Raw genomic sequence first — 23,294 nt, 5'->3', positions numbered from 1 at the left:
ATTGTGAGGGTTTCCAAGTGGCTGTGCTAGGTTGTCCTCTCTTTATGATTCTGTGTTGTGTTTGAAGTACTTGATTGGATGAAGATGATCTGAATTTAGTTCCTAACCAGATATTTGCTCCTGTATCACTGGGTAACTTGATCCTCTCTGTGGAGAGATGTTTCCCTTCTCTTTTACTTGAATGTTTAGGCTTCTCAGGAGAGCTGCTGTCTGACCCATGTATTCATGCACTGCCTCACACGATGAGCCACTCTCCCACACCCCCTCACTCACCTGCGAGCCTGAGGGTGCAGCAGTCTGATAAGTGGTGTTTTACAGCAAGTATGGGCAGCTTTCATCTATCACTATTCATGTAAGTGTGCTGTTCTCTCCTCAGGCATTTCAAGCAGCATGAATTTTGATGAGGAAGAAGATGAGGAGGATGAAGACAGCTCCAGTTCTTCACAGTTAAACAGTAACACCCGGCCTGGTTCTGCCACGAGCAAGAAATCCAATAAGGTAAGGGGAGAGTGCTGAAGAGGGGGTATGCAAGCTGCTATGAACTGTATGATTTCAGGGTGCACTCAGGACTGGCCTGGCTTTCTTGTTCTGTTTTCAATATGCACTAGAGCATCTCCAAGGTGATTTTACTGTGATAGCTCTCAGGCTTCGCAAGAGCAAGCAATGAAAATAACGACTTGGAGAAAAGAATGGCAAATACTGTCTGAACTTGAATGAAGAGAAAGGGAAACAGTAAATATTTGCCTACCTCTTGCAGGTGCTCAGAAGGATCTGTTGTTTTCATTGACTTTTTCTGGGCACTTTCCCACCCTGTTCTCTCTGTTACCATCAGAACTTAAAATAAGACTTTGGCTGGTTCAAATATTATAACTCACAAGCTCTTGCTTAGCCAGTTGATGATGCCCTGCTTTTTTTTTTTTTTATACTGCCCTGACTTCTCATCGTTGTTAGATCTCTCTGGAGCTTAAACTCTTGCTCCCTATCCCATTTTTTCCTTCCATCAAAGGCCACCCCTGTCCTTGAACATGGCCTTTCTGACAGAAGGAGTGTGGTGAGATGGGAAGGTGTGAGCCAGGGTTTGCTCTGTAATCCCAGCACAGCATTCTGTCTGTGCAGCCGCCCTGTTCTGCTCCACCAGCTGGGTCTGTACACAGAGCATCAGCAAGACAATGTGGCCCTTGGTTTGACTTTTTGAAAGGTGCACCTTCTATCAAATGCTGTTCCTTTGTGCTTATAACCTTGTTGTAAATGGAAGTTAACCCTGAATTTTGCTTATTGTTTTAGGAAGCGGCCTCAGCCCCCAGTCCTTCCACAAATGAGCCCCTCATAGATGTGGATGACCTGGAGGAGTTTGCTGTCAGACCTGCCCCACAGGGGGTCACTGTCAAGTGCAGGATCACAAGAGACAAGAAGGGAATGGACCGAGGGATGTACCCTACTTATTACCTCCACTTGGAAAGGGAGCATGGTAAAAAGGTCATAACATAGCTTGAATGGCATACCAGTTGCGTCTGAATATAAAAAAGTAATAAAAATTTGAAGGAGTCTTATATTTTATATTTTGAATACATTTTTGCTTTCGCTAGATCTACCCTACAGTCTTCCCAAAGCCAAACAACTGTGTTGTTTCTTCCACTGCTTTTCTTCATATGTCTAATCCTTGGCCTTAAATAATTCATGCATGTCACCTTTATGTGACTGTCAGTAGTTGGGGCTTTCTGCATTCTGTGGCCTGAAAAGCATCTACTTTCAATTCAGCTGGAAGAGCCAGAGTGAGTTAGAATGAAACATTTAACAAAATAGATCAGATTTAATTATTTAAACCATAAATAATGGAATGAGTGGTTGAGAAGTCATTTTCCCTTACCAGATTCTTTTCCCTGTGGTTTTGCTAAGTCCCAGGAGATTTTCTGTTACTTTTCTAGTGATGCTTGAAAACAGAAAAATTGCTTATGGTTTCCTTGTATCAAAGCAGAAAGTGGTATGTGCTAACCCCTTTAGCATTTTAGAATATTTTCTTTTTGCATTGCTTAGGTGTTTCTGTTGGCTGGAAGGAAACGAAAGAAGAGTAAAACCTCTAATTACCTCATCTCTATAGACCCAACTGACCTGTCTCGGGGTGGAGAGAGTTTTATTGGAAAACTGAGGTAAACAGTGATAAGTCTAGGAATTTTCTTTATATAATGTAAAGTTTATTCAATATTAAAAAGCCTGTAATCCACTATGTTGTTGTAGTTAGAGGCTTGACTACCTCACGTCATCATGGTCTTAAAGATCACCAGTATCCAAGGCATGTTTTCAAAAATGTCTCAAGTACTTACAGGATCACATTTTATTAAAAGTCAGCAGGACTGAAGCTCTTAAGTGCTCAAAGGCCAGATTCTCAAGGGTGTGCCGGCACAACTTATCTTAATGGGATTTTCAGAAGTGCACGAGTACACTGTGTCTAGCCTCTATTGATATAAATACTTTGGAATGCACTGTTACACAGTCTGAAACTCCCTTTGGTTTTGCCTGTTCCTTAAGATCCAAGTTAGTTATTTACAGGTGGTGGAATTACTTCAGAACCACGTGTTCCTTTTCTGTCTGTCCCCACATTGTACAACCAGTCTGCTGCTGATCCCTCTGTGGGGCCCCTCTGGGTGTATGTTCAGATCATCTGTACCTGTTTTGTGTTTTGCACTCTTTTCCACTGCAATGGGAAAGGTTTGATCTCACTTATGGCTTTAGAAAAGTCGCTCCCTGTATTCTCACAGAGTTTAGTAGTCAGGTAAGAAAGCAGATGGTTTTGTAGTGAGTAAGTGTATTTTAAAAACCAAGCAGACACACAAAATAACCCCACCCAAATGTTTCCTTACAGCTTTCTTGAATTTCCTAGTTTGCAAGATGTTATCAGAAATCTCCAGCATGATGATAAGGGACTTTTAGGATACACTTCTGTGCTCTATCTTTGCATTTTTGTCATTTTGGCCTTTAATCCAGGAATTGCCATGTAGCTGGGATTAGAAGTAACTCTCTGTACTCAACATTTGCCTTTCCTCTGGGGCCACAGTGCAGTAAAGGATAGATGTCTCAGGCAGCATTGCTGGCAAATGGTGATTGGATTTTCCATTTTTTTTGGTAGATCAAATCTTATGGGAACTAAGTTTACAGTTTATGACAATGGAGTAAATCCAATGAAGACAACATCCAGCCTGGAGGCGAGTACTCTGCGTCAGGAGCTAGCTGCTATTTGTTACGTAAGTACTGCTCACAGGCACAGCGTGCAGGAAGGGCAGCTCTGTTTCTGAAAGAGCACACTGAATTTCCTTCTCACTTATGATTATGTAAATCAGCATTCAGACTTTGATGTAGCCAGGCAGCTGATCTCCACTAGAGAAACCAGGAGGCTCAGTGCAAAGTAGAGGTGAAAAACATTGTGCACAGGATTGCCCAGTTCTCACCTTTGGTGAGAAGAAGGTGTTGGAGCTCTTACATAACCCTCTGGGAAGGGAAGGATCACAGCCTGCAGGCACCACCTTAGGGAACTTCCTCAACTGGCAAGAGTTGTGTGCATGGCATTACTGCTCTGAAGTATCATTGTTTGTTAAGGCATTTTGGAGAATCCAAACCTCTGATCCAAACCATTGGTAGCTGACAGATAGGTCTGCAGCAGCTGAAATTGGGATAAAATCTCGAAAACCCTTTTTTATCAGGAAAAAAACCCAAGTAAAATCCAAAATTTGATTGAATGAGAGAAACTGGGCTCTTACAGGAAATTAAGTAGCATTTGTCAGGAGCAATGCAGACAATCAAGACTTGAAACACAGTTGCTGTTGTTTCAGGATTGCTGGATGAATAACCTTTTTGGTGAGAGTGTTCTTTCTGTCCAAAAATATTTTGGCCCAAGAAACCCTTCCAGGGAAAATTGATATGTACACTGCTGCAGAAAGCTGTCTGGTTTCACAAATCAACAAATTCTGATGAAAACATCCAAGAATGACTTTCCTGAAGAGTTCCTGCCCAGCTCTAATCAAGGATGCCTGGAAATCTGTCAGGTTGAGGTCTACCACACACCCCGTGTTTGCACAGAATGAGCTCCCAGAAGGGTCAGCTTTGTGCTGTGGGCAGCAATGCATCTGGAAGATTTCCATGAACACGGAGGCTGAGAGCCATCCTTTGCATGCAAAGTGCTGGGAGTTCTGAAGGAGGGCAGTATCAGCTGCCAGCACGTGTTCTTCCTGCTGCTTAGGATGCAGTTTTCATGTGGATGAAGTGTGTGTGTCCACATGTGCTGTTCCTCAGACATTTAGTTTATGGTTGGAGACAGACAAATGAGCACATACATATCCCTCCCTTCCTGTTGGATTTGAAATTCTGAGAATTTCCAAAAATTCATCTTGCAGGATTTAAAAAGAGACTCCAGGATTTGAGGTCACTTTGAAGTCTCAGTAGAAGCCTAGCAGAACATACATGTTTAATAAAAGTAGTTTTGCTGGTTTATGTAGGATGGCATTCCCTGGAGCCAGGCAACTAATCTGGTGCAAACTGGAAATGCAGAAAGAAAACCAAAGACAATTTAAAAAAATTATATATTGAGAAATCTAGGCATTGCTTAAGTCAACAGCAAATGATACTTGAATGATGAACAACCAAATAAAAAGCTGTTGTGGTCAGCAGAGGTAATTAGAAGCATGGGTGTTGGAAAGAACCAAACTATGACCACTGTTTGGAGAATGGGGCTGAGATAAGCTGCTTTTGTATGTTTGTAGTCAGCAGTTTGAAACTGGTGCATTTGTATAAGAAAATTACTCGTTCCATTGATATTTTGGTACTAATGGAGAAAGGCAGCAGGCTTGCAGGTGTGCTGTGGCCAGAGGACAAAAGGAAATTGGAGTTGTATTTAATTTCAAACTAGCCAGGTTTGTTGAAGTGAGATTATTGCTCCTGGCTGCAGCAGAACTAGAGCAGAGAGTGCCAGGAAGAGCAGAGCTGAAACACCCTTGTCCTAAGGCAGTCTTTTAATTCCTGCCCTGAGATTTCCCCTGCAGCAAAAGCTATTAAAACAATACTTTGAAAGCACCACTATGCCTCTCATTGTCCCTTAGCTCATATGAACAAGTACCCATGTGGAGATCAAGCTGCACCCAGCTTGCTGAGCATGACCTGCTTAATCATCTCAGCAGGTCTAATTTATATAGGCAGGAACTGGTGATGGATCTGTGGCTGACTGTGGGATAAATGTGGTGAGGGCTCCCTTTGTGGAGCCCACCCTAAGATGTGTTTCAAGCAACAGGAACAGAGCTAGGCAAGGTCAGAGTTTTCTCGGTGCTGTTGGCTGCTTTTACTCCCCTTGTGTTGTCAGCCCAGCTTATTAATAAACCTGCAGCAGCACCTAATGGCTGATTGAAGAATCGTTGGCAAAATTTATCCCACAGCACTGAGGTGCAGCTGTGCCACTGGTACCAGGGTTTTCTGTGCTGGATTCCACAGTATCTCACAGTTCAGTTTGTTTCAGATTCCAGGCAGTGAGCTCAGCAGATACTCTGAGGTGTGGCTCAGGTTTCGGTACAGTATCAAGATTCTGTGTCCTACTCAGTCATTTGCACTGTGCTCCTGCAGTGTTGTGAGTTCTGTGATTTGGGCCTTCCTTGGAATGATAGTTTCTATAGAAAATATTAAGGACAAGGCACAGCTGCGAGAAACAAGCCCAGGAAGGGAAGTGGCTGCCAGAAAATGGGGGTAATAAAATCATGAATCTCCTGGGGGCTGCTGGGATATTCACCTTGCTGCTTTTATCAGGGCAGCTACTGCCACTGGAGCAACCTGCTTACATAATTATTTGGAAGTGTGTAAGATTCTAAAGGCAGCCCTGGGGAGAGGCTCTCTGTTCTTGCAGCCCAGCTTATTGTGAGGCTGACTGGATGGGCTAAGGCAGAGAGTGCAGCAATACTGGGCTAAATCCTGAGCTGAAACAAAAATCATTGGTGTCCTGAGTCAATAAGGCTCTGCCAACGAACAACATTTGTGTTCCTGTGTAAACCAAGACTGTCAATGGCATTAAAATGGTGTGAAATCAGAATTTGGTTTATGTTCCCCTAATGATACCCTCTGTAGTCTTAAATTTACACACACAAAACAATGGAGGAGGGAAGTAAAAGAGAAGCAGGGAGTAAAGCAGGAGATGAGGTAATTTTAATATTTTTCCTCACATATTCCATGTTTATGTGATTTCAGTGTGGTACTGTGAGTTTAGGGTAGCATCTGCCAGCACAGAGCGTGGTAATTGGTGATGGTGGTAATGTGCAACTAGTAACCATTCTCTCATCATGTGCCAGAAGTACTAATTTCAGTGTTTCTGAGTAAACCCAAATACTATAGTCCTGGTTTTTTCCTCTGCTTGTTGGGAGGGAAGTGATTCAGCACTATTATTTAATTTTACCTTCAACAATGTCTTCAACCAGTCAGCACCTAAATTAATTATGTACAGCATAACTGCAGCTTGAGGAGAAGAAAAGCTTGTAAGGCATAGCAGAGAAGCCCAAAATTGTCAGTACTTAGTGGAAAATAAGCATAAGCATGAATCTTTTCTTAGAACTTGTCCTCTGCTGTGCTGAGTCTCTCCTACTTATAAAATCTGCTGGCAGTCATATCAGTTTTCATCTTGCCATGATGCAGAACCAACTGAACTGTTAACATGTTTTACTCTGCCAAAGGAGGGGACATAAATGATTCAGAAAAGAGGCAGAATCTTCCCATTAATGTTTAGAGTTAGGAAGATATATGAATATGCCTGGATTGCTTCAGGAGCTTGCGGTAAAATAATCCAGTAGAATTTCTCTTGCATGCATACAAATCTTTAATGAGTTGTGGAAAATCTCCAGATGGTTTGCTGGAACAGGCAAAGTTATTTCAAAGGTCTGAGGATGGCAAAGCTGCAGGTATTGTAGGTGGGTATTTTCAGATGTTTCCAGTGGGATAAGATGCTTGCAAAAGTAGAGATGTTTTAATAAGTTTAGTGTTCCATAAAATCAGGACATTTTCATTAAAAATATAAAAGCAGAGACAGCTGAATACATCACTTTTAAATGTCCCAGTGGTAAAGCCACACCAGCTGGAGCTAGGGGTGTCTGGTTCTTGGCATCTTGTGGTATGTTGCTGGGAACAATGGGAATGTTCTTCTTGAGATTCCTTAGTGCATCTCCAAAGCCCTTCATTTCAGTTTGGCAGATGGGGAAAAAAAATACATGTGACTGAAAAACAGCTATCACAACACATGAGGAGATGGACTTCAAGGTGTCACTGTTTCATTTACTGGGTTAATGATAAAATTTGGTTTTCCTAGAAAATATTGCTCTTTACTGTTTCTGGTTCAAAAGCAGGTGATAACTGAAATTAAGGCTCTGGTTGCTTCTGTGGGAGAAAAAAAGGTGTCAGATGAAAATAAGGGTTTAGGCTGGTTTAGATTTTAATGGTTGTCTTTTGACAGGACAGTGCAATGCTGAAGTGCACTTGTGAAAAGCAGCTCAGGAAAGCATCAGATCATGTTTAATGGAAGAACTTGTATTTTTCATGGATTTATTTTTGCTGCCCATGTGATTTCTTTACTTTCACTGTCTTCATAGCTAGAAAATGTGCCTTCATGCTAATGTGTTTTTTTTTTACTGTGGTCATCTCTAAGCAAACTTAGGAAACCAGTGATAGCACTGCTATCAGATGCTCTAACTAGCATTTTGTTTGCTTTTGTGCTGGCTCTGGAGTAAATGGAGCTGATCCCATATATTTAATTTTGTTTTGCATCAAAATATGTGACTGCATTTTATGATTTTTAAATTGCAGCTACTTTATTTTGGGATCTAGCAGTAGCCAAGCAATCTGGTTAATTCATATCCTTTTTTAACAAAGGGATTTTTTTTTTAAAAAAAAATTATATTAAGGTTGCTGGCAGCCAGTGTTAGGAGTGTTTTTGGAAACCTCTCTATTTCCATTTTTCCTGTTGTTGGAGCTTCTAAGACAAAGCTAGAATGTTTGGCAGTGCCAGTGGAGGTGGGAGTTTCAAGATGTTTCTTGAGTTGACTAACAAATAAGTTCCCTGGGCTGCCACCGTGTCTCTCTGCTGAAGAAATTAACTATAAAAATAAAGAACATGATGAAATACTTTCTAAACATTTTTAGGAAACAAATGTCCTGGGGTTTAAAGGACCTCGTAAAATGAGCGTGATCATACCAGGAATGAATATGGATCATGAAAGAGTTTCCATCCGGCCACGAAATGTAAGTCATACCAGCAGCCAGCACTAAACATTACTTGAATTGTTTTTCAGGTGGAGTTGGGGGTTTTTATTTGCATTTCTGAAGGCCTAGAAGTTAATAAAATGGTATTCAAACAATTGCAGAACAATGGGATGTGACTACTACTGTAACTCACAAAAGCACTACAAAAAAATTGTTTTGATAATTAAAGGTACATTAAACCAACATTTATCAAACTGTGGAAGGGACTCAAATGCACATTTGCATTTAGATCCTCAGAGTCCTCAGTTTCATTCACTGAAACTGTTCTGAGGTTTGAGGGTAAGAGTTTAGTCCTTGGGCCAGGATAGATTAATGTTTTCTTCCCTGTTAATGTATTTTTTGTCACACGAGCTGTTAAACTGAAGTGTGTGTCTGTGGTGTGTGCAGGAACATGAGACGCTTCTTGCACGGTGGCAGAACAAAAACACAGAGAGTGTCATTGAGCTGCACAACAAGACACCAGTCTGGAATGATGACACCCAGTCCTATGTTCTGAATTTCCATGGTCGAGTCACACAGGCCTCAGTGAAGAACTTCCAAATTATCCACGACAATGACCGTAAGTAGAGCTCTCTGCCTGTAAGGTGTAGGAGCAGCACTGCGTGCACAGTCTGGGAGGGATTCTGCCCTCACACGCGTCACCTAAGCAGGTTTAATTGGGATCTGTATAAGAGGCTTCAACATTCTCTACAGAAGGCATCTCCTCGCTGTTCTTGCAAAAAGTACTTTTTATATGCGTCATTTTTTTTGACACTAGCAAGTCTTGCAACCCTTTATCACTCAAGCTGTCCTTGCTTCTCTCTCTGCTAACAGCACACCCACTTGCATGAATAAGTGCTGTGAAGTTTGATGAGTGAGCATGTTTGGTTGGTATTTCGTTGCTCTGGGACAGAGCGTGGTGTTGGATGCACACTTTTGTAGCGAGGGCTGCAAACAGCAGTAATGCTTTTTGCCTTTTCTCACCTTTCTTGCAGCTGACTACATCGTGATGCAGTTTGGCCGCGTGGCTGAGGACGTGTTCACCATGGACTACAACTACCCAATGTGTGCACTACAAGCCTTTTCCATTGCCCTTTCCAGTTTTGACAGCAAGCTGGCTTGTGAGTAAAGGGGCGTGGGTGAGCATCCTCTCGAAGGAAGCAGTTTGCCATATGATTCCCAATTCCTGCTGGTGTCGCTTATGGTCCATACTAAAAAGGTCAGGGAAAAATGCAGTTGTGGAGGACCACTCTGTTGCTGAAGAGAAAGTAAAAGGAATCTTCTAAAAATTCAGGACATTCAGGAAATTATATTTTCCTTTTTTTTTTTTTTTTTTTCCCTGTCATATTCTTCTGGACGTGACATCGAGATTTTTTAAATAGGAGCTGTCTCTCGTGTCCCTGGTTATGTTATGGATGTGTGCCATGATGTACTGTACCGTGGCTCCAGTAGCACCATGACAGTGCTGTCTTTTTTTAAAATCCAGAAAGGGCGTGAGCGCTCCAAAAGTTTCTTTTTACATTTAAGAATCATTCCGAGGCTGCAATCGTACCTCAAGGTTGCATTCCTGCATCAACTAATCAGAGCTTCACATCATCCAGCATAAGAGAAAGATGAGGAAAAAAGATGCACTTTTTTATTTTTTTTTTAGTTTTTTTTTGATTGTGCGAGGATCTCACGTAGTGTAAAGCCGAGTCTGAAGGTTGAAAACCTCTGCTGGACTGAACTTGATGCATTGCTGTTGTACACGTAGAAAAAGGCATGATGAATTTTAATTGCAGTAGGAGGAAATGGAGAAGTGGAAAGCACAAAATAATGTTGCACAAGTCACTTGAATTCTAAGCTGTCATTATGTTTTAACATCTACATGCTTTTTAATTTGTTTCAAATGGAAATGTATTTGCAGTACAGAAAGGGAAAAGGAAAACATCTAGATGCCAAGAAAGCATAACTTATGTTGAATTTGGCATTTTGTGGGCTGGGAATTTATATCCTTGTATTGCTATGGTAATTCAAACACATATTTTGTATGAAGTGATATAAACAATTGGATAAAGGCACTCTGCAGAGAATCTTATTATTTTGAACAGGCTGTGTAAAGCTGAGGAAGGTAAATGGAAATATTTTATTAAATTTGTCTGGCCTTTTGAGCTTTTACAATTTGTTGATCGCATTTTTTGAACTTTGAGCAACAACCACTTTTCATATTTATTTCCCATTGTAAGAATGCTTGAAATCGATTGAAACTGTGTATGTTGTTCTCTGATGTAAACGTGCCAGCTACTGAGCTAAATCCTTCTAGGTAAATCTAGTGTATGCTGCATTCAGGTGAGACACTGGCAGGACACAGAATAGCTTAAAATAGTGCAGATTTTGAATTTACTTTATTTTCTGATCTATCTGGAATATATAAACAAATACAATTTCAAAACAAAACACAAGCATAGAACAAACCATTGTTATCTTCTCTCCTGAACATTTCAAAAGCCAGCAGCTGCAACTGAAAAGCACATTGTACAGCACCTTTAAAAATAATGGTCTTGCTGCCATTGTTCTGTTCAGTGTTGTCCAGAATGGCACACAGAGTAATAGGATTTATATGTTCACCAGAAGGGTGTGGAAATGTGAGTGAAGTAGTAGCTGTGTTTTATACTGTGTATATTCAGGCCCTCCTTTTTATTCCTTATAAACTCTTGCACTGCACAACCAGAGATTATGCAATGTAAAAATGAGATAAAGCCTGATTTTCTCATAGTTGACAGACCCTTTTTGACTGTAGGGGACAGGTCATAAAGCTCTCCTTAAGTTTGTGCCATTTGGACTGCATCATTTCAACTAACAAAAGAAATATGCTCTCTTCACCTTTGCCTTCAGCTCTCCTTCCCAGTATACAGACAAAGGAATTTCAGATAAGAAATGAAAGAGATAAGAGATGAAAATAAATAATTGCCAGCATTTTTTCTAATCTTTCAAACAACTTATGGGAAGAAAGTCTGCTGGCTTTAAAGACTGTTTTGTTGATAGACTCAGCATGTCAAATATTATCATAAATTAACAGGAAGCTCTGTCTCTTTTTTCCCCCCCTCTCATCTTTTTGCAAGGAGCCTTTCCATGCAATGGTATAAAAATGGAAAGACACCTTTTGTTTGAGAGAAATCAGTTCCCTCGGTGAATGATCGAAGTGCTGATTCATGAGCTGCAGGGTGATCCTTTGGCTTTGCACATGGGTGCTTTGTTTTTCTCTGTAGCTGGTGGTTTCCCACAGTTTCACATCCTCATCTGTCACCTCACTTCGGATTTAACAAAGCAGGCCCTTAGGCCTTTGCTTACCTCATGTCAGCCTTTAAAAACTAGCTCCAGTGACCACCAGAATTTTTTTGTTTGGACTACTGCAAGACCAGTGAGAAATTCCCAGTGCTGGTGTTTAGGTGTGATGTGGATTTCAAGAACTCTCAGCACGGGAATGGCTGAATCTGCATGGCCTCAATTCTGTGCCTCGCCAGTCGCGCGCTTACTTCTGACAGAGTGGCACACGGTTTTCTGTCCGTGCACAACTGTGTCAAGGAGCTGAGTGTCCCGTGGTGCAAATACACAATCTGCTGGCTTTAGTGGTGGAGTTGGTTTAGGAAGGGTTATTTTTAACCCAGATCATAACAATGGTCTGACTCACGTCATGACCCCCCCAGGGAATTGGCATGAAAGGAAACTCATGTGCAGTGAACTCCTGCACAAGGGTGAGAATGAGGGGCTGGGGAAAGGCTGCGAGTTCAGCTTCTTGGGACAATTTTGCTGCCAGCACATTGTGTAACTTCACTCTCACTGCATGTTCTTCCCAGCCAGGTATTTTTTTTTAACCTGTAACCATGCCAGGAGGAAAGTGGTGGCTCAAATTCCCATCATCTTAACAGAATCGTACAGGGCCATCAGCCAACGAGCTGCTGAGGGAAAAACTGCCCACAATAAATCGAGGTCACTAGAGGGGGATGTTAACCTGGGACTAAGAGCGAGGAACTCTCATTAAATCTGGTTCAGTTAGAATAGGATTTGTTCCTAATGCCCTTTGCTAAAACCCTAATTCCTCACTATTGTTGAGCAAGGTACCGGGTTTTATTCACTTGGCCTTTACCATTTGCTCTGGAAGCAGTTTCAAAGATTAATTTCGAATCTATATAATTTCTGATGGGTAATTTTTGCTGCATATTTTCTGGTGAAGGTCACATGCAGGGTGATACCCACAAGCTTTCCAGCACATCTCTGAATTTTGTCCTCCCAACTTGGAAAAGTCAAACCAGGTTCTGTCTTAGCATAGAGTCATACCTGAAATTACATTTTCCTCACAAAGTTACATTTTCTTCCCCATCAGTAATAAAATCTTGGTACTAGTAAGTATTTTCAGAGACATGTGCATGCTGAAGTAGCCAAGGAGTAGTTAGTGGTACTCTCCTGTTAGTAACTTCTGCTGGGCCTGCATGCAGCAGGGCATAACCTTGTTTACTCAGTGTGACAAAGAACAGAGTGGCCTCGAGCTGTGTATTTCCTTCACACAGTCTTAGTGAATGTTTGGCTACAGTAGATTTAATGTTATTTAAAATCCCAATATTGATGATTTTTTGCATCTGCTGTTGATTTTGGCAGAGTTGTAAACAAATTCCTTGCCTGAATCGCTTATGGGCAAATGCTGCATGCTTTAATGAGAGTTCTTAATCTAACTTGTCACTCTGTTTACATCAAACAGTTTCTTCCTGGCCCTTTATCTAATTTGCTTCATCTCTGATGTTCTGTTCCTTCTCATTCTCTTTACAATTCCTTTATCTGCTCTTCAAGGATGTGCAACTCAGAAGTGTTTGACAATATTGCTCAGTGATCTCTCCACAGATGAATAATGCCTTTGGTGCACATTCAGTGATGCTCCTACAATAGAAGCCTTATCAGAGGGGTGTATTTGGCCCTTTGGCTTTTCATTAGAGTGAATTAACACATTAAAAGGTAGCAGATAAAAAAGCTTGCCTAAAATATAATCAAAATTTTTCTCAGTAAACATTCAGTTTTCAAACCATTGGTTACAAATCAGTGAGCAGAGCTGTCCACAAGCCTGGAGGCAGGCTGTTAGATTCCCTTTGTAGTGCTGCCTTATTTTTTCCTTTTTTCCTTTTTTTTTTTTTTCCAAAAGGTTGGAAGTAATTTTGAGAGCTGAATTGTGTTGGTGGCCTAAAATAGTTTATTTTTTAGAAGCTAGACATCACTCTGTTCCTTTTGTAGGATAATATATGGCACATAAAACAGTAATGTAATAGGCTCTTGTTATAAATTCTGCTGTTAAGAAATCAGTGAGAATGGTTTTTGTAACAATTACTGGGCAAATCTCTTGCTATTCAAGTTGCCTTACAATAGTGCTGGAGTTCCCAACTGGCTGTCCTCATGAGGTCCTAGCACTGAAAGGAGCTGGAGTGAAAAGGGCTCTGTAATAAAATCTGGTGGCTGCACAATTGAAAAATTTCATTGTGGAGTCAAATGACACCAGAGTTTTATCGGTCATGGGGAACCAATGCCACCAATTCAAACTTTCTGAGGTTTTGCTCCCTTGTGGTGAACAAAGTAGGGGCTTTAAGCAAGCAGAGACACCAGTGAGCTCTCTAAAAGTATTGGGCATTAGACCTACTTTTCTCCTATTAAAATCTTACTCCTATCTGGGTGATGCCCATTAAAAAAAATCAGAAAATCAATCAATTCTTTACTATGGAAAATAATTCTCAGTTCTTGTATCATAGATTTTTACAAATTTTATTATTAATTAATTTGTAATTTCACATAAGGATAAAACAAGGATGGGGAAAGGAGGGTTTTTGCCCTGAAGGGATGATGAGTCTAGACCAATATCAGATTATTTTGTCTTTGTTGATGGTAGTAGGACAAGACAGGGGGTTGCCTGGTGTTCTGGGCAGAGATGGTTTCTCCTAATGTATTGCAAGTGTCAGAGGGAAGATGTTGGGTTTGATCCTGTGGCAGTCTTAACTATTTGCCCCACACTGTCCCACTGCTCTCCTAAAACATAATTTTTCCTGCTTTTACAGAAGCCTGTGCTCACCAGCAGATATTTTTGCTTGGCAATTAAGGACAGCACAGCAGTCACCTTTATTAGAATTATGGGCTGATGACTCAGATTTTTCAAAAGGCCTCATTTTGATTACTAGAACAAAGTAGTTTTATACATATAAATCTTGCAGTAGAGTTAATCTAACTGTAGGTGCAGGCTTCTCTTGTATGTGCTACTTAATGAAATCAGGTTCCTGTTGTTCCTCATGTACAAAAAGTACCTTCCAGGGTTCTCCTCTGTAAGTGTTTGAAATTAATTTTGTAGATATTCTTCAGTTCTTTTTGTTGCTCGCCAAGGAACTAAGAAAACAATTTGCACAACTATCTCAACGCTTTGGTGTTTTGCTATGAACTATAGCTCAGTAGCTGATACTCACAAATGCCTGTATATTGGATGAAAATGCATTAAAACTTATTTTGTATGTTGTATTTTATTTAACTGCCTATACATTTTCGATTCCCCTTTTTCAGTAAGGGTATGTTTATCTGTACCTTCGCTGTGAAGACTTGAAGTGGCTTTCCTGAAACTCTTTAATGGAGCCACTACTCTGTTTTCCTGAATGGCTCTAAGAAGAGGACACTGTTCAGAAAAATTACGCTTACATTTTGAGAAGAAACCTTCCCTATTAACATCATAATTGGATTATACAATAACACTGGAAGCTTATCATGGTTTCATTTAAGTCTGCAATGGCAGTTTGAAAATTACTCTGACAAAAGCTTGTTAAGCACATGAACTGTAACAAAGGCCTACTTGAGAGTCAGAACCTCACAAGTACTTTTAATACTCATGATCTAGTCTGTGCTTGGGTACAGGCAAAAAAGGTCCTGAAGAGTAAAAATCAGTGTTAAAATCAACACAGTCTTCTAGGCTGACACAACACAGGCCTGGGGATGGGGTCACCAGGGCTTTAATCCCAACAGAGAGTCTGACTTTATGCAAATCTTGGAACCTCTTTGTGCCTCAGCTCCAGTGAGCTGAATGGAACTCCTGGTTTTTGGCCTGGCTGCGTCCATCTCTGTTCTGCTGAGAGGATTTCCAGGAGTGCTTTGAGGCTGGTAGATGACAGTGGTGTTGCAGTGCTCAGAACACAATTTAATGCTCCCTGAACCAACCAGAATGTGAAGTTTTCTGCTGCCTATGTAGAAACCACATCCTAAGCAATCTCTTAGGATCAAATCTTGATGCTGTTGAATCCTGTGGAAGTCTTGTCAATGATTTAAGTGAGGCTGCATTTTTTTTTTTACCTTGTGTTATTTTTGGTTACCAAAAGTGCAGCAAAAACCAGTAAGGACAAACCATCTGATACACTGTTCCTTCTGACAGTGTGTGCTGTTGGTTGTGTTTTACTTCCCAGCATCTGTTGTTTTACAGCTATTATTCCTGAACACATTGCAGAGGTTCAGTTAATGCAGTCACCTATTTATGCTTTCATGTAGCAAACTGAGGCACTTGGCAATTGTGCTGCAAATTGCCTTTTTGTATTTTTGGTTTTTTCTTTCCCTTGGATGTGACTCAGTTGCTCAGAAGTGTTGTTACTGCCCACTTTGACTCTGTCATGCACATCTGATTTAAAAACAACGAGCCTCATGATTTCTGCCCACCCTTATACTCAGCTGGGATGTTTACAGTGTTTCTCACATTTCACCCAGTATCTGTGGCTTCTTACTGAGGCTGTCCCAGTTGGCACGATGCCATTAGAAGTGTCAGTAATTTATGAAGTGTAATTCTCAAAATAACAGAATGTAATTTATAAACATTTTTATAAAATATAACATTAAAATCTAGCTAAGTTTAATGCTTACAGCCTGGATGAAATTGCAAGGAAATTATTTGTTGAAAATTTTCTTTTCTTAAGCTTGATTTGAAGCTTGAGCTCTCATTTAGGAGATTCAGTAAGCTATAGTAACCTTCTGGTCCTGCAGCTCCATGCAGACTGCCAGCCTGTGACTGCAGCAATCTGTCAGTGTGATGAGGACACACCAAGTGATGAGAATTCCAAAGTCCTGGCAGGAGTGCACTTCCTAATTCTGCTAGGCACTCTTGAACATCACATAGGAAATCATGTACCTTTCCTATGCTGGCTTACCAAATAACACCAGGAATATTTTCACTCCCTTTGAATTTTAATTTTTTTTTTTTTTTAAAGGCCTACTGTCTAGGTAAGTGTACTCTTAACATTTAGTCTTGATGTGCTGGAAGATTTCAACATGAGATCACTTATTTTGCCAGTGCAGAAAATCTCACCAGTCCACAAAACCAGAGTGTGTTGGGTGGGCTTTGGACACCGCTCATGGAATCAGTAAGGCTGGAAAAGACCTCCAAGATCATCAAGTCTAGCCTGTGATGGACATGATGATAAACAAAGTTTATGAGCCCTGGCACCTCGTAGCACAAGGTCTTCATTCCAGTCTGGGCCAGCAGAAGATAACCCAATTATTACCATCCAGTTCTCTTCCCTAGGGAGAATTTCCTGGCCTTCCAGAAGTAGAACTTTGTTAATCCTGATGTGTCTTTAAACATTAAAGTATTTTTTAGCTATTTTAAAAACGTTTTCAAAGATGTGGTTTAAGCTGAAATAAAAGAGTCTTTCAAATAGTTAGAGGTGTACCAAGTTGGCTTAGTTGAGAGACAGCTGCTTTTTCCAGCAATTTCCTCAGCTGTCGTAGAAGCAGAGCTTGATAGTCTTGCTGGAAAAACATAACATAGCTATTATATTATATATATGTGTATATATCTCTATCTCAGCATATTATATAATAATATGCTTTCCTTGGGTTTTGCCTAATGATGCTGCTGGTTTGTGCACCACGACATTTCTTTCTGAAGGGCAGTTTTTCCAGTGCTCAACACAAATAGAGTCGTGTTTTCTAGGAAAGGCTCTGCCTCATTTCCGGCTGCCTTACATGTGATTTGGTATTTGTTACTAAATATATAAACTCTTCCAAGAAAAAAACCCCAGGATTTCTAGACAAAATCACTGACACTTAGTGCTGTATGCCTGGATTGGCAGAAGGCTATTTTTGCCAACCAGGAGTGTTCTTATTCCTTATTGTCCCAGCTGTTGCCACGGGTGAGCACTAGGAGACAGAGGGTCTCCATTGTGAGCTTCATCCTGAAGACTGAAGTGTTTCACTTTAGAATACTGGAAAACCAAACCATGTAACTACAGAGTTCTCATCAGGCAATTAAGTTGCACTGAAACTGAGTTTCATGGAAATTAATTTATGATTAATCACCCCAAATAGACATGAGAACACTGAGCAAATGTCAGGAACTGAAAAGTTGCTCAGCAAAATATTTAAATCAAGCCTACAGAGTTTTTATAAGTAAAAAAACCCCAATGAAACAAACAATGAGGCTCTATTTCATTCCTAGTTGTATTTAGTTGGGGATTCAATATTTTATAAAGTAGGTTGAAAAGAAATTCTGTGTACTGTTAATTCTAACTTCTGCTTTAAAGCAAAGCTACAGCAGGGGATGTGTGCTCTTAAGATTTCTAACAGTGTCATCTCAAAAAAGCTGATTGTGGAATAGAGCTCTAACTGAGGAATTCTCAAGAGTTACTGAGTCCAGTGATACTATGACAAGGTTTTTGTTGGTTTTCTTTCCTTTCCAAAAAAACCCCTGTTTTCAAAAGCACCGTTTATTCTGTCTTTTGGACTACATGGCACAAAGTCCACAGGGTTGAATTCCTATTTGGTATCACTTCAAATACTTTCTTGCAGGTGGTAGATGCTTTTCAGCTTCTTGGTTATCTGTGTTACTGGAATTCCTTGTTTTGCTTCAAGTTCCCTGATTTTTCTTTTTTTTTTTTTTTTCCCATCCCATCTATAACCTTCTCTTCTTTCAAACATGTGCAGGTTTTTCCATATGGGGACAGCCCAGAACGCTAAGTCAGTGAAAGCTCTATAAAGTAAATATCTGAATTAAAACGTGTCAAATCCCTGTGTATATGTTCTCATTTTGAAGTAGGCCGGCCTTCAGTTCTGGTTGCATAATCTTCCACCTGGGTATTCATCAAGTTGGGCAGTTCAAGGTTGTTGGGGAATTTTGAAGTGCTGAATAGGTTTCTGACCAAGCCCTGGTGGACATGTAAAGGGATTCACCCCTCTGCACTCTCAGGGTGGCACTTAGGACTTTTACTGTACCACATTTTTTGGCTTCTTGAACTGCACCTCAAAGCTCAGCACCTGCACGGTAGAGGCCACATTTCCCAGGTCCTGTTTTCCTACTGCAGTAGTTTTCAGAACTCTCTGATTTATTACCACCTGTATGATGAATTTAAGCTTCCTGACAACAGTGTGCTTTCTACTTGGGATTTTGTAGCTGCCAGGAAGCTTTATTAGTGTAGCAGAGCTTGACTCTAGGAGCGTGATGTAAACGATGCCCGTAGAACTAGGTTTATTTTACAGTGCCCATCAGAGGCTATGCTTGTTCCTCAGAAAATAATCTTCCTTTCTCTTTTTCTTCTTCATTTCTATCTGCCTGGATCTGGAGGATGAGAGCCCCTCTTAGCATTCATGCAAGCCATGTCAGAAAAGCACACACAGCGGGTTTATCTCGGAGAGTGCAGCTCTCACATGCTCACTGTCACCCTGCTCTGTCACAGTGCATGTTTGTCCCCGTGTGCTGTCCCCTACCTCGTGTGTCTGTCACCAGTCAGAGGACACGGCTGCAGAGACGTGCATGGAAGCTTAGCAGAGAAAATGCTGAACCGAAGCCATTAAATTACAGCTCTCCCAATCCTGAAGAAAGAGCTCCTCCTGAAGGCAAAAACGGGGACCTGTGGCTCTTTACTTGAACTCTCCCTGTGTTTGCATTGCATTTCAGAGAACACCTTTTTGTTATACTTGTGCTATTTTGAGCCCTAAGCCCACAAAAAGGCAGCACAGAATCCAAGGAGTGCACTTGCAGAGAAGCAAACCCAAGTGCAAACAAGCTGCATTTGCAGATGTGGAGGAAGTCCAGCGTGTGGGCCGGGCACTGGGATGTGCTGGGAATGGCAGGAACGTGATTGGCACTGCTTAGAGGGAATTATGGATTTCAGTGTTCAGTGATAGACTGATGGCCACTGCTGATGTTGTGCAATGTTGGTAAGAACTCTGCCCATACCATTTGTTTCTCATCTAAACTGCGATTTCTGTAGATTTCTTCATGATGTCATTTTTGCCCATTTATTTCTGTGTCAGGCCTAACCCCAAGCCTGCTGCTGTAACCAATGTTTCTTTCTAACTTCTGTTGTGTCTCCATAATGCCACACTTGTGTGTCCCTGCCAGAGTCCTCATGTCTTCTTGTCTTTGTTTAAATGTGGGCTTAACTGGATCACAAAAATTGGGCATTGCTGGCAGGAACACTTCAGAAAATTGGATTTGGAAGGGAGGGCAAAGTTTGCTCTTACATACATCCCATGAAGACTTGTTGACACTCAAAGGGGGGGGATCTAGAATATCTGTTGGTGAAAAAATGTTCACCTTTTCCATTAAATGTGCTGCCAAATTCAGTGATGTCATTACTGCAACTCCACAGAGCATTTAGAAAAACAAACCCTTGCCCGTGATTTAAGGGATAAAACAGGGCGGAATTGAACCTGCACAAGAACTAGCAAATCATGCAGGGAGTCTCCCTAAGAAACAAGGTCTGCAAGAAACAAATCTCTTACAGTGTATTACTGAAAAACATGTATGAAAAAGACAAATATTGGAGCTTTAATAATTTTTATTATCTTAAAAGTATAAACATTTTTTCTGGTGATTGAAGCTAAGTTTATTTCAAATTAAAATCCTGTGTTCAGTGACAGGAAAATCAGCTCCTCTGACAGCTGTATGCAAAGTATAAAGGGAACATACATGCATGCCCAGCAGGACTGTCAGTATTAAGTGTGGGATGGGTTTAGTTTATGACTTTCCCAACATTCTACAGTTTCAGATGTGCAAACGTTTGTGCACACACACATATAAATGGATATAGATTTAAACTCCTTTGGTGATATCTTTTTTCCCCTCTGTTCACAGTGACAGCATAAGCCATGATATTAATTTGCCTTGGGGTTAATCATTGCAAAATGTCTCTAAAAAGAGTCAGTTATTTGAAACCTCTTTTAAAATCATATTGAGTGAGTGATTTTTTTTAATCTGTTGAAAAGATTACAAGAAGTTGTTCTCTCTCATGCTTTCCATGAGAATTTTTACAGAGAAGCATCTACTTTTCCTTTGAGCTGACTTTTCAGTGGGATTGATCCACGCAGTGAGCTAATCTCTACCCCATGATCACAAGTCCAGGGCTTTTGTTTCTCCTTTTTGAACAATTTCTTATATTCAAGAACAGGAAAACAAAACAAAAAAATGTCTGTGGAGGATGTTTTGTAATTTGTTGCACCTCTAGAAGTATCTCAGAAGGTACATACTCTAGAGGTGGTTCATTTCTGAGAGTTCCTAGTAGCCACTGAGCTGATTTTGTACTTTCTAACACTCTTCATCCAGCTAATGATGGTCTGAATGATCCAGTGTTTGGGAGCAGCTGTAGAAATACCCATTTTAGAATATGTTGAGCCTATATTCCTGCAAAGAAAAATTACCTTTGTTTCTGACTTGTTTACTTAAACTTCAAGAAGTAGAAAATGTGCTACATTAATGTTTCTGTCCCTAGAAAATAAAAAAGCAGATTATTAAAATTTTTAATTTAACTCCCAAGTAAGCATTTTCTGATTCATCTCTTTGCCTTTCTTAAATAAACTGATGTTATACAGTAGAATTTTAATATGTTATGGTCTATATTTTCTTTACATTATGTGGACTTTTTAAAGAATGGAATATATCAAATTTGACAAAAAATTACCTACTTGTGAGAACTAACATTTAACCAGACATGTTTTTCCCCCATAGCTGTAACATGTCAGGCTTGTTTGCACACAAAACTGTCTTGGTCTGTTTCTAGTAGTCAGGCATCTCCCTTTTTGTTCAGACTTTAGAGAGTTTTAGATAAACCTGCAAGAATGTGCTTTTGCAAATTAAATTTTTTAAAGAAACTCTTTGGTATTCTGGAGTAAATGTATTTATTTACCAGTATGTGCAACGACTAATTTTTGTATTCTCACATAATTTATGTGGTGTGTGTCATAGAGGCTCCGGTGTTTGTGAATACAGAACACTGCAGAATTATTTAGTTTGTTTGAAACAACAAGGTCTTTCCCTACCCAAGGTTGGAAACACCTCAATAAATTACTTCCACTGGATATGGAGTTATTTAACATAAGGAGTTTCCAGTGCCATTTAAACTGTATTTTTACAATTTCCTCTGTCAGGAACAATATAGTTTGGGCAATCTTGCATTTGGGCAGGTGTTTGGTCCCAATAGAGAGGAGAGCACTGAGCCAACCCAGGAAGATCACTGATCAAAAAAGAGAGGTGTCTGTTTGCTCTTTAGGAATATGTGCTCCTCCAAAAAACCGATGGAGCTCCAAAGCTTAGAAAAGTCACTTGACCAGACCAACCTTTCCAGCTGTGTTTGGGATGCTCAGTCTGTCTGATCTGGTGTTGCATTTGTTTGCTTTGGAATACATGGTCAGTATAAAACCACTGATAAAGAGATGATTTGCTAACTCTTATCTGGTTTCTCTTCCCCAGTGTTTGTGATAAGTGAGGTTAGAAACATAGAATTTTATTATTTTTTATTAAAATGTGCAAATAAATGTTATTTAAATAGAAGATTATTGCACTAGTTTGTTCTGTATTCTCAAAGGTAAGCGTAGTTTTCTTATTCTTAGCTGGGAAATTAAAAATCCAAGATATGGACACTAATTACTAATGCAAAGAGTTAGGTCATAAACTTCTCAGAGATTTATCTATTTTCCAAATACCATTTGATAACTAATGTTCTTTAGAGTATTTCTGGGGCCAGCAGTGATTTTTTTGCTTTTTTCCTGATCCCATGGAATGCCCGAAACAATCTGTAACCATTCTCAAATGCTCAGGTAGAACGAAGCCCGGGTTTTAAAATCTAGTTTTATCATAATATTTCATTTTAACAATACATGTGATATTTCTTTTAGCTTTAACAAAAAGTTGAAGCTATTTCATTTGCCAGGTGGGAAGCATTACAAGTAAAGGAGCATGAGCAATGGGCATCCGTCTGAGCTTTTTCACAAATTCCCAGCTTTGCTGATGTTCTGACCTATGATTTTGATTTACTTACTTAATCAAAGTTCTCTGAGAATCCTGATTTTGATCAGCTAAGCTCTCCTTCAAATTATGAGTGTTCTCTAGTAGAAGTGAGCAGTTAATAGTTGAGAAAGCTAGAGACAACACGTTTGATGGTCCTTTTCTAAAATTCTCCTTTTAACAGACATTTCTGTTTCAGAGAGGGGAAAGCTGAGGCAAAGGGTGAAAAGGAAATATTATTCAAACAGGAGGAATCCCAGTTTGAAAGCTGCTGGTGAGCTGCTCCATGGCTACATTCAGAGAGCACTTGCTGGTCCCTGGGGAGGGGCTGCCTAGGCCATGGACACCTCAGGGATGAGCTCTTGAGTCTCTCTGACACCTTGCTGCAAAGAAACAGAAAGCCTTTAGCTCTGTCACAGGTGTTAAAGGTAGCTCTAACAACTCCTAAAGTGTAAGGGATTAGAGCCCTTGCAAGGCACATTGAAAAGGGGAGTTCAGCTCCTTTTTTTTCCATGTAAAAGGGGGGTTCAAGTCCTTCGTAGTGCTTGAAACAATGGGAAATTGACCTGGCATTGAAAAGGGGACCCCTTTGGCTTTTGCAAAGCTGGGAGAAAATGTCTGGTACAGCATAATTATTCTAGGAGCACACAATAACGCTGTGCCAAGAGGATTGGGCAACTCCCACCTGGAGAACAATGGCCATCACGAGGAGCTCCTGATGGACACAAAACCACTTTCCCATGGTGGTGTCTACCTGCTGGATTCCCAGGTTACGTGGGTTATTGGT

At 40.4% G+C, this 23,294-nt stretch overlaps 1 protein-coding gene across 4 annotated transcripts in view; it reads left to right on the top strand.

Moving 5' to 3' along the window:
* TUB (TUB bipartite transcription factor) overlaps nucleotides 1-21,964 on the top strand; it is a 145,687-nt gene extending 123,723 nt beyond the window's left edge. For 3 of the 4 annotated variants that reach the window (XM_088058236.1, XM_088058234.1, XM_014257889.2), the window contains 7 exons: nucleotides 377-498; nucleotides 1,285-1,476; nucleotides 2,035-2,147; nucleotides 3,125-3,239; nucleotides 8,155-8,253; nucleotides 8,662-8,833; nucleotides 9,249-18,841. In XM_088058236.1, the coding sequence (XP_087914362.1) occupies nucleotides 377-498; nucleotides 1,285-1,476; nucleotides 2,035-2,147; nucleotides 3,125-3,239; nucleotides 8,155-8,253; nucleotides 8,662-8,833; nucleotides 9,249-9,382 (947 nt within the window). In that variant the 3' untranslated portion in view covers nucleotides 9,383-18,841. The other variant, XM_088058235.1, reaches the window with a different exon arrangement.
* Nucleotides 21,965-23,294: the final 1,330 nt, after the last annotated feature.

This window comes from Pseudopodoces humilis, chromosome 7 (genome assembly GCF_049639895.1).
Source record: "Pseudopodoces humilis isolate 2021_Gansu_Grassland_sample_001 chromosome 7, ASM4963989v1, whole genome shotgun sequence".
In the NCBI taxonomy this organism is placed as follows: Eukaryota; Metazoa; Chordata; class Aves; order Passeriformes; family Paridae; genus Pseudopodoces; species Pseudopodoces humilis.
This window is presented reverse-complemented; position numbering and strand designations above follow the sequence as displayed.